The 12,042-nt window shown below is 37.5% G+C and overlaps 1 protein-coding gene across 1 annotated transcript in view; it reads right to left on the reverse strand.

Annotated features, from left to right (window-relative positions):
- LOC120538607 (equilibrative nucleoside transporter 1-like) overlaps positions 1–12,042 on the reverse strand; it is a 65,763-nt gene that overhangs the window by 32,531 nt on the left and 21,190 nt on the right. The window contains exons 3-5 of the mRNA XM_039767993.1: positions 8,832–8,913; positions 5,328–5,503; positions 1,834–1,976 (exon numbers count right to left, since the gene is read on the reverse strand). Coding sequence (XP_039623927.1) covers positions 1,834–1,976; positions 5,328–5,503; positions 8,832–8,913 — 401 coding nt within the window. The remainder of the gene's footprint in view (positions 1–1,833; positions 1,977–5,327; positions 5,504–8,831; positions 8,914–12,042) is intronic.

Below are 12,042 nucleotides of genomic sequence, written 5' to 3' on the forward strand. Positions count from 1 at the left end.
CTGCTGGGAATAGGTCACCAAGCACTTGAAGCACTATAAACTGCGTTATAAACAGAACCAGCAGCCACTACTCCGGGAGCCAGAGTCGGGAGGAGGGAGACAAAGCTTGCCTAGAGGAGAAAGGAGAAGAAGAAGAGTACTGTGTAGAGGTGTAGAACACATGCTTCTTAAGCACTGGAAATCTGTCCGTTTATGCAATCAACTAACTGATGCTAGTAGAGGACACATTCAAGCTGGAGTATTTCTGCTGTTTAATGTGAATCTATTGCTGTAAATGCAATTGTATTCCATGCTGAGGGTAACTTTCCTCTGAAATGAACAAGGAGGCCACTCAAAACATTTTTACTTCCAGGCACAGTTTAGAAGCAACAGTTGGTTAAACAATACATTAAGAATATATTTTCTTAAATCAGATTGGGGAAATGATTTACATATTTGTTTCATAATGCAGCCGTGGATTGTTTAAGTGTAGGATTGAGCCGTTGATTAACTCTAAAAAAAGAAAAAAAAGGATTGTGCACTTGTGTGATGTTGACATTTTGATCTACTGATATTCTTATCTACCAAAATTGCATAAAGATCTTTTTAAGCTATACTTCAAAAAGAGGAAGGATATGTGAAAAGAATCCATAGCCATGAATCAGCACCCAAACCGCCTCTCTCGATTTCACTGTGCCAGCAGCACTAACAGGTTTGATTTTGTTGTACAGGTGGACATGTGTGTGTGTGTGTATGTAAGAGAGCTGACAGCTAATGAGTCCTCACCCTGAAGTATAATGTATGCAATGCGGCTACAAGCAATAAGGAACATGTTTTTGATCTTACAAACAAAAGAGAGGCTTGTGTGCTTTATGTTGCATGTTTTACATGCCATGATATACTATACTTGACATACCTGAAAAGCCTTTGTATGGGCAGGAGGCAAATTATTGGATGTCAAAGGTAGGGACAAGCTTGCAATACTTTGGAAATGTGACAATGTGTCAGAAAGGTGTTGCTTTGTTGTCTAATTTGACATACCCTGCAATTTCTTGTCATACATTATAGCATACTTGGGGAAAGAGGTCAGCATCTTCAGTCATCAAGTCTCACATCTACCGAACTAGAGGCCATGTATTGCTGTTGCAGACATTCCACTACTCTCAAAAGAAAATGTGACAAACATTTTTCGATCTGAAGTGCACTTCTATAAATTAAAATAGCTGAGTGAGTTATCAGCAAGATTACATCAATGACAGAGACAAGCTGGTCATACTTTATTGAACATAGCACCTATTAAAAAGCACAGAAAATGTTATATAAATCTTTAGGCATAATTTTATATTACTGCTATCCAATATCCATTTCTTAATAACAGCTCTTGTTGTTTATTCAATTTAAATTGTAAATAGATAACAACAGCAGCTTATTACCATTGTAAGGTTTTCACTGTAATTTAAATGAATGATTACATAAAGGGGGGCTGCTCTCATTTAACTATAGCATTGTGTTGATAAGCAGCTTAGTTTTGGAAAGTCATTTTCTTTATATGAGACCTAACTATGAGTGCAGAGGTTCAACTCAATGACTTGCATGCTCTTTTTTACAACTGAGCTGAGGAAGTTTAAGAGAGTTATTCAAAGGCTCACAGTGAGTCACAGATAGTGTTTGATCCAGCAGTCTAGTGCCTTAACCACTAGGCCAAAGTACCTGCATAATAATTTACTGAAAATTCCATATTGCCTAGTCTATGCAAACTATTATTAGAAAGCTCAGTTCTGTAAATCCTTTGAGCAGTTTTGCTCTGATTTAATTAAGCTACCCCTTGTATTTTTTTTGACGATTTTCACTTACTATTTGCTATGAGAAACAACACAAGTTGAATGATGAAGGCCACTACCGCATTGTCCGTCCACTCATTCAATAAGATGGTCTGCACAATCTCAACAGCCAGAATGACCAGCAAGTAGCCAATAAGTTGCTTGTGGCTTACATTCCTGCAAAGATGAATTTGAAATTGAAAAGAGAATTCCACATGTCAGATTAAACATTATAGAGCCTAGTGGATCACCTTCAGTGCTCCACTGGCTGAATGGACAGTGGAGGATGACAGTGATATTATCCTAATGGGAAAATGTAAAAATAAAATTATAAATCTAATGTACCTTTTATAAAATATGGCATAAAAAATTAGTTTTCTGACATTTAAAAAAAAATAGTTAACAAGGAATCTAAGTAATTAATAAACAGTCAATAGTGATGTGTTGGTTCATGCCTTGCCCATGATGCTACAAGGATATGCTCTGGCCCACATGACTCTGAAATAAGTGGTTTCAGTAATGAATAATGAATTGATAGAATGTATAATTAACTTACTAGAATGAAAGCATAAACACACATGTACTGTACAAAAGAGTGCTCTACCATGTTGTTCTTGCATAACGTAATATGTCATTTTCAGACTCATGTAATCCAATACAAGAGTTACAGGGGACTAAACCTATCCCATTAGAGCCATTAATTAAGAGCCATTAATGGGAATGACAGCAGTTAATTGTAGGGCACATTCTTAAATATGCTCACATGTGCACTGGGTAAATCCAGGGCCATGGGGCTTAGAGCCTATCCTATCAAATGGAGAGCCAGACCAACACTCACACACACACAGAAACAATTTGGAATCACCAGTATACTTACCAACTTGTCTTTGGAATATAAGAGGAAATCAAAGAACGCAGAGGAAACTGACAGTAATAAGGAGAATTCACAGGCACAATGACTTGGTGAAAGAGTTATATCCAGAATGCTAGATCGATGAGACAGCAGCATTAGCCAATAATTAGGTGTGCCCCACTTTCATTAATGAGTAATAATATTTATCCTGAAGTATGTTCCCCTGTAACTTTTTTTAAATTCACGTCTGTAACTAAATGGCTTATTTTACCAACAGAGTGACACTTTACAGGTTTTGCATTGAGTGTTATTTTTATAAAATACATTTTCTTGTTATTAGCAGGATGATACAGCACCTTGCAGTTATTGACACCATCATGTGCCATTTGACATTGTAAGATGTGTCAAAGGCTGTGAGTGGTCTCCAATTTGCAGATTTTCTTTGCCCCCTTCTTTAAGACTGTTAGAATTTTATATGCATGAACAGTGTAGTAGAGTGTAACTGCAAAGTTTAATTTTCCATAAAATTAATTCTGCATGTGATTGTTCAATTCTGAAATACAAAAATAACTAAAACAACTATTTTAAAGTTGTGAGGAAGAAATATTTAGAATTAAGGTGCTTCAGTCTTTCCAAATAATAAAGTATGGTGCTAATAGAACTATAAGAAACATGTCACTTAAGGATGTATTAAGCTAACTGAACAAATGTAATCTAATATAGACACTAAGCTTTAAGAGTGTATTCCTGTAAGGCAAAGGTACTAAACTAACTTTTAAGGTAGCTTTTGATATTGTATAACCAGTTATTATGTGTGATGATCCCTACAGTATGTGCGAAATGTGAGCTATAATAAGATTCTTAAATTGTAACTGCCACATAGCCATTGAAGTGTTGTAACCTTGATGATGCAGAAGAATAGGGAAGTACATGTTTTGCAAAGTGCTGTCTCTGTAAAACTAGCCATAAAGACTATTGTGTACTTCTGCACGTAATGATTTAATGAGTCATCTTGAGCTACTTGCAAACTCAGCGTGACCTCAAATTAAACTGCCATACTTCCTCTTTTTGTTTAGTAAACAGACTAGTATAAAACTGAGCTAACTCCCTTCTTTGGACAGGCTGTCTGATCTGACCAGTCAGTGGCACTGAGCTTTGAGGTTTTTTTGGGAGGGCAACTCTCTCTGCTCACCAAGAATAAAGAAATTTCTTTTTACTTTAAATTGGTTTTTGTCTTCCATTGTTTTCGACTTCAACATCTACAGTTGTTTGAAGTAGAAATAAATGAACATTTCTCTGTAAGGGATAGGAAGACAACAATACTGTCCCCTTTTTCAAATACCTTATAATTCTGCTTCAATTTTGCTGATCTACCACATGGCTCCAATTGTCTTGTATACTGTTTGCCTGCACATTCAAAAGGCCAGTTTTGCCTCACACTTCTCATTTCAGGTCTGTGGTAACATATCAGCGGTCAATTTCCCCATTGTCTATAAATCAATCCTAGACAAAACCTTCTGGAGACTTGCCAGTGGCCACACAGAGGACAATGGATTTTACAAAATAAAGTACATTGGCAGTGTGTACAGGTACATGATCTCTATCTGAATCCGACCTTTCCATACTGTGCACCAGAATAAAGTGTGACATGCTGAAGCGCATCAATAAAAATGTTGAAGGTGAGATGAAAATACATCATTGATAGCAAAACACTATTTATTTTGCAAATGTTTTATGAAGCATAACTCCATGATTAGCTGCAAATTCAGTTTTGTACAAATTATTTTGTTTCTCACTAATGTGCACTCTCAGAGTTGAAATAAGGAGATAAATGAATATGATAGCCCTCAAATAACATATATGGAACTACCAAGTTTCCTGGAAGACAGTCCATGGGTCTACATAGAAACTTCAGGATAATTTGCCTTGGCCAAAAGGAAAATACATCTTATGTCAGCTCTCAGAAGTTGGGGTGAAGTTTTCCAGGTCAGGAAAAATCGCTGGCCATAGTTTCTACTGAAACATAGGAGTCTCCTCTGTCTGTTCATGGACCCCAACAATAAAGATGTTATTTTTATGGATTCTGCCCTCAAGGTCAATTAGCTTGGAAGATGAAGATAACATCCATTCTAATGCCAGGATCTAGGCTTCATGAGTGGTAACCATGTGCAAATGATACCAGACTTCCTTGAATGTGTTTTCTTCCTTCTCTGAGGTTGGAGACTTTCTTATGTAAATTAAAAGAAGTCTTTCTGAAAGTCATTTCTCAAGGAAGCACACTGGGTCTGCCACTTGTTCCATCAAACTTTTAATTACAAAGTCAGAACAGCTCATTTAGGACATGGTTTCTTTATCTTCAGAAAACATATGCCCACTCTTTATTGCCTGGGGTACAAATGTGACCTTCTTCCAGTTGGAATAATTTAAAAAAGTAATAAGAAGGTAAGTGGAAAAGGTACTTTTTATAAAAATTTGTGGGGGGAGGGGTATTAGTAAAAATATGATTAGAAGCCGGACATCCCACATAGCTAACTTGCTTCCATCGACCACACAGGGTTGCGCAGTGTCCTAAACTCTCAGCTGTCACGGTTACATTAAGATTCTAATTCACATAAGGCAGGGAGCAAATTCCATGTATTACATTAGACTTTCAAACAGACAAGTAAGTGACATACTTGCTCTGTAGGAATGTGCTGATGGTAGAGAAGATGATCAGAGGTGCTACGTTAGCAACTGTCAGGATTGTATCGATATTTGACTGAAGGAAAGTCGATTCATTGTCCGAAGAGTTGCTGTTCAGTTGTGCAGATGAATCGGCACTCTCTGAGAAATTCAGGGAAGACTTAAAGTACTGTAAAATAAAAGAAGAGGAGAAGCAAGTCATTCACCAGGATACAAGAAGAAAAGTTACTGAACAGACACGAGATAGAGGTCTCTTTTTGGGTGGTCTGCTACAGTGCAGGTGTTAAAGTCAAGGGTGAAGACATGCCTTCTGTCTGCTGTATTCAGATAATCACTTTTTAAAATTTAACTTAGGGTGGTTTCAAATGGCGGCACGGTGGCGCAGTGGTAGCACTGCTGCCTCACAGTTAGAAGACCTGGGTTCTCTTCCTGGATCCTCCCTGTGTGGAGTCTGCATGTTCTCACCGTGTCTGCGTGGGTTTCCTCCAGGTGCTCTGGTTTCCTCCCACAGTCCAAAGACATGCAGGTTAGGTGCAGTGGCGATCCCAAATTGTGCTTGGTGTGTGTGTGTGTGTGCACCCTGCGGTGGGCTGGCACCCTGCCCGGAGTTTGTTTCCTGCCTTGTGCCCTGTGTTGGCTGGGATTGGCTCCAGCAGACCCCTGTGACCCTGTAGTTAGGGTACAGCGGGCTGGATAATGGATGGATGGATGATTTCAAATTAAAGATGTAATTGGACCAGTGAATCAGAAAAAGCCGAGTGTCTCTTTCACACTATGAAAGCACAATGACTCTAGTTTTGCTAATATCCATAAAACAAGCCTCTAACTAGACAAATAAATCAAAGATAGCTGGAAGTAAGATTTGTTAAGTGTGAATGAAAGCTATAAAATGGAACAATGTAATAAAAGCTAAATCAATTCTGGAAGTTCTAAAACCTAAGATAAAATACATAAATACATTAAAATAAGAAGGCTGGTGAAACTTCAAAATTCAGTTTGCTGGGTAAAGCACATAACCTGTCCAAGAAACAGTCACCCTGCACATTCCTATGATGGCCCAGGATAGTCAACCCTCTGTCACACTTCAACAAAGGTATGGCGATTGAGGAACTGGCTCCATCATATTTTTGGACGTGACAATACCATTACAGGGTATCAGGTTCATGGACCCAATCAAGTCAAAGGAGTCATGCTCAGGCACTTCCACCAAATAAAAGAGAATTCAGAAAGTATTCAGACCCCTTCACTTTCTACACATTGTTGTAGTTTAATTTAAAATGGATAAATCTGGCACTTTTTCCTATCAATCTACACTACATAACCCATAATAACAAAATTAAAACAGGGTTTAGGAAAGGTTTGCAAATTTATTAAAAATCAAAAACTGAAGTCTTTCTTTCAAATAAGTATTCAGATCCTTAATTCAGTATTTGTAGAAGCTCTATTGGCAGCATTACAGCTTTGAGTCTTCTTGGGTAAGTGTCTGCCATTCTACCTGATAGATCCTCTCAGGTTCCTTTGGACTGTGTAGGAAGCATCTGTCAACTGTCCTCTTCAGGTCTCTCCACTAATGATCTGTGGGGTTTAAGTCTGGGCTTTGGCTGGGTCACTCAAGGACAGTCAAAGATATGCCCCAAAGCCTCTACAGTATTGTCTGCGGTTGTGCACACTCTGGGGCAAGTTTTCATCAAGGACCTCTTTATATTTGAGTGCATTCATCCTCCTTTCTATTGTAACCAATTGAGAAGCACCCCTATGACATGATGCTGCCATCACCATGTTTCACTTTAGGGATGATAAGCAGGTGATGAGCAGTGCCTTGTCTTCACCTAACATAGTGCTTGGAGTTCTGTCCAAAGGGTTCAATTTCAGAGTTCTTGTAAACTATCAGATGCTTTTTGCTTGACTGACTTCCTGCCTAGCCACTCTACCACAAACAATTGATGGAGTGCAGCTGAGATGGCTGTCCTTCTGACAGGTTCTCTCATTTCATCAGTGGGCTTCTGAAGGTCTTTTAGAATGAATTGTGCTCTTGGTCACCTCCCTGACCAAGACGTTTCTTGCATGGTTACTCAGCTTGACCTGAAAGTCAACTCTTGGAAAAGTCAAGGTGTTTTCAAACTTTCTTACATTTTAAAATTATTGAGGACACGGTTCTACTGGTAACACTCAAAGCTTTAGAAATTGTTTTATATCCTTGCCTTGATCTATGCCTCCTCAATTCTCTTATGGAGGTCTATCGAGATTTCCTTGAATATGGCTTGTTTATTGTCCTGACGTGCAGTGTGAATTGTCGACCTAATATGCCAGGTGAGTGCCTTTCTAGATTATATCTAATCAATTCCATTTGCTAAAGGTTGTAGAAACATCTTAAGGATAGTTAAAGCAAGCAAGATGCACCTGACTGCAACTTGGATGCCACAGAAAAGGGTATGTATACTTATATTAATAAAAGATTTCAGTTTTGGATTTTTAATAAATTTGCAAACCCATTTGAAAGTATATTTTCTCTTTGGGACTAATGGTTATTGAGTGTTGACTGATGGGCAAAACCAGAAATGTTTCAATTTAAAAATAAAACCACAAATAATACAGTGTTCAGAAATTGAAGGGATCTGAAAACTTTCTGAATCCAGCATACATAGAGTCCTGTCATCTTATTTTTCATTGATAAATAATGACAAAGTAAAATTGGTTATGCTTTGCTTGCTCCTGTGGTTATTATTATGATATTAAGTTGGTTCTAATTCAGATTCTGCAGCGCCACATTGACTGGAGGTTTTCATTCCAGTCATTTTCTTAAATAGTAGCCAATTACTTTTGCAGGTGGTATGGACTGCTTTGCCTTTATTTCAATTGATTTGCTTTTTTAAGATTCAGAACCCTTAATTGTTTTTTTTTTATTTTCTTAACTAGCAGTGAAACAATAATGAGATTAAAGAAAGTCCACAGATGTTCATCTAATTTCATACTATTTACATGTGTTTTTCCATCACACAATATTTGCGTCAATTAAAATATTTGAAGCAATAAAAAAAGTGAAGATCTGACAAATATAGTACTGCTCTGGACATCAAAACATTTGCTGCGGAAGAATGAGAGCCATTAGTTGGTGTTTCATTACCAACAAGAACTGTCCTCAAATGAAGAAAATGGAGTGATATAATAACACACCACAAACTGAGATTAACTCCTAAATCTAATTTTAGAACCTGTTAGTTGCATCTTGAACAATCATAGAATTGAAAGTAAGGGGGTACTTAGTATTTGTTTGTTTGTACAGAATCTTATCTGATAGTTATCAGGCAGTATTGGATGTCTGCTTTAATTTGCAATTCTACTTTGGGCATTCAACATTCCTGAATGAACACAAGAGTGGCAGAAGATTACATGTCATCATTATCGAAAATGTTACTTAGAAGTGAAAAAATTTAAATGCTATTAAAAGACTTTTTAAAATTATATTTCTGAGTATATTTTCTTTGTTTCCTACCAACCTCACTAGATGTCAGTGTCAAGTACAAAGGCAGGACATCGGATATACCAAGAAGGCAGAATATAATCCAGATTACATTGTACCTGTGAACAAAAGAATGGGTGTGAGCTTTAAAGAAAGTCACTACAACTCAGAAAATTCTGCATCTTCCATAATAAAAAATAATTGTTGGCTTTTAACCTTTTAAATTACACTGCATTAGTAATAGTACTTAGACCATTTGGAGCCATAAGGATTCACAAATGTTAATTATCTGCATGGCAAGTTCAAAGAAGGTATTGTACAACTGTGAAGTTCCCTGAGGGACACATTGTATTAGTCACTCTAACAAAGGGAAGAAAATCACTAAAAAAAAAAAGAATAAATTAATTAAAACCTCAGGTCCCAGAGTTAAAATTTTACATTAGCAAATTCACTGATTGGTAAAGTGCTGCAATCCAACCCAGGGTGGCTGATCCTGACCTGTAAAGACTGTACACATGCTAACACTTCTTTGCCTAACCAACATGGACCCCACCACTTGTTCTTCTCATTTAAGCTTCAAACAGCAAGCCCACTGTGCAACGTGAATAGACAATCAACCTGCCTTGGTATCATGCAACAATGGCTTACATTTGAAGTGTTTTCTTCATTCCATATACTTCTTAGTATAAATATAGGGGAGACCTATTGAGCTGAGTAAACTTATTTGCTCATATTTGAGAATTATACAAACAAAAATGTATGCATTGTATGCTCTTTTTCAATGTGGTGGAAACCAGATGTGTTAGAAAAGTCACATAGTGTGTGTGAACTTTTAAATATAACCACATTCAGTTTGATTTTCAATTAACAGGTGAAGTCCTATGATATGAATTTTAAAATATATCTTTCTGTCTATCTCTCTCTCTTTCTCTTCATATACAGGTGCCGGTCATAAAATTAGAATATCATGACAAAGTTGATTTATTTCAGTAATTCCATTCAAAAAGTGAAACTTGTATATTAGATTCATTCATTACACACAGAATGATGTATTTCAAATGTTTATTTCTTTTAATTTTGATGATTATAACTGACAACTAATGAAAGTCCCAAATTCAGTATCTCGGAAAATTAGAACATCAATTAAGACCAATGCAAAAAAAGGATTTTTAGAAATGTTGGCTGACTTAAAGGCATGAACATGAAAAGTATGAGCATATACAGCACTCAATATTTAGGTGGGGCTCCTTTGGCCTGGATTACTGCACCAATGTGGCGTGGCATGGAGTCGATCAGTCTGTGGCACTGCTCAGGTGTTATGAGAGCCCATGTTGCTCTGATAGTGGCCTTCAGCTCTTCTGAATTGTTGGGTCTGGTGTATTGCATCTTCCTCTTCACAATACCCCATAGATTTTCTAGTTCGAGTTTGCTGGCCAATCAAGAACAGGGATACCATGGTCCTTAAACCAGATACTGGTAGTTTTGGCACTGTGATGCCAGGTCCTGTTGGAAAATGAAATCTGCATCTCCATAAAGTTTGTCAGCAGCAGGAAGCATGAAGTGCTCTAAAACTTCCTGGTAGATGGCTGCGTTGACCTTGGACCTCAGAAAACACAATGGACCAACATCATTACTGACTGTGGAAACATTACACTGGACCTCAAGCAATGTGAATTCTGTGCCTCTCCTCTCTTCCTCCAGACTCTGGGACCTTGATTTCCAAAGGAAATGCAAAATTTACTTTCATCAAAGAACATAATTTTGGACCTCACAGCAGCAGTCCAGTCGAGACGCTTCTGACGCTGTCTCTTGTTCAAGAGTGGCTTGACACAAGGAATGCGACAGCTGAAACCCATGTCTTGCATATGTCTGTGCGTGGTGGTTCTTGAAGCACTTACTTCAGCTGCAGTCCACTCTTTGTGAATCTCCCCCACAGTTTTGAATGGGTTTTGTTTCACAATCCTTTCCAGGGTGCGGTTATCCCTATTGTTTGTACACTTTTTTCTACCACATCTTGTCCTTCCCTTCGCCTCTCTATTAATGTGCTTGGACACAGAGCTCTGTGAACAGCCAGCCTCTTTAGCAATGACCTTTTGTGTCTTGCTCTCCTTGTGCAAGGTGTCAATGGTTGTCTTTTGGACAACTGTCAAGTCTGTAGTCTTCCCCATGATTGTGTAGCCTACAGAACTAGACTGAGAGACCATTTAAAGGCTTTTGCAGGTGTTTTGAGTTAATTAGCTGATTAGAGTGTGGCACCAGGTTTTTTTGAATGGAATTACTGAAATAAATCAACTTTGTCATGATATTATAATTTTATGACCGGAACCTGTATATATATATATATATATATATATATATATATATATATATATATATATATATATATATATATATATATATATATATATACAGTGTATATATATATATATATATATATATATATATATATATATATATATATATATAAATGTATATATATATATTCTTTCTCTCTCTGTTTTATATATATATTGTTAGGTTTCTGGACTCTCTTGCCCCCCCCTCTCCACATGGGATGACACACCGAAGACAGATCGCCATGTCTGTGGAGGGCAGCTTGTCTGTCAGAGAGGCAACCGCCGGTTTGCATTGCTGCAGCATAGCACCACAGAAACAACTACAAGCCAATCGAGATCGCGTTATAAGCACTTGTCAACGCTGGGTGATGCAAGGAACATTATAAATGCAGGGAACAGTATTACTTGGCCACTAACCTGGCCCCAACTATGCCCATTTGCTGTGTCTATGTATACGAGAGTGGTAGCTCCCATTAAAATAAATAACCCTGCTGTTTCTGTTTCAAACTGAAAAAGCTTGTTTTGTTAAAATGCTGAGACTCAGCCTCCTTTTGGGGTATACTGTATATATATAAAATGGTTGAGAGGGTACAAGACAGAACATGGCACAGCTCAAATCCAAATAATAAATGTTGGGTTGCCAACCAAGTCATCTCATTTAATAATAATGGTTTTGGGAAAAGAAATAGTCCTTATTGGCACATATAAACAAAGAAATGGTAAGGCTGCAGTGCCTCCTGTACATAATCAGATGCGAGCAGATTCCGTCTGCGATGGGTCTACATCCAAAGGAGACACCACCTTCCTGGAGTAAGTCTAAATGCATTACCAGCTAATATCTCTTTCATGCACTAATGGAAACAAAAATCTCTCAAAAGCAAATGTCAGGAACCTGATACAGTGACTTGATGA

Source organism: Polypterus senegalus, chromosome 11 (assembly GCF_016835505.1).
Source record: "Polypterus senegalus isolate Bchr_013 chromosome 11, ASM1683550v1, whole genome shotgun sequence".
In the NCBI taxonomy this organism is placed as follows: Eukaryota; Metazoa; Chordata; class Cladistia; order Polypteriformes; family Polypteridae; genus Polypterus; species Polypterus senegalus.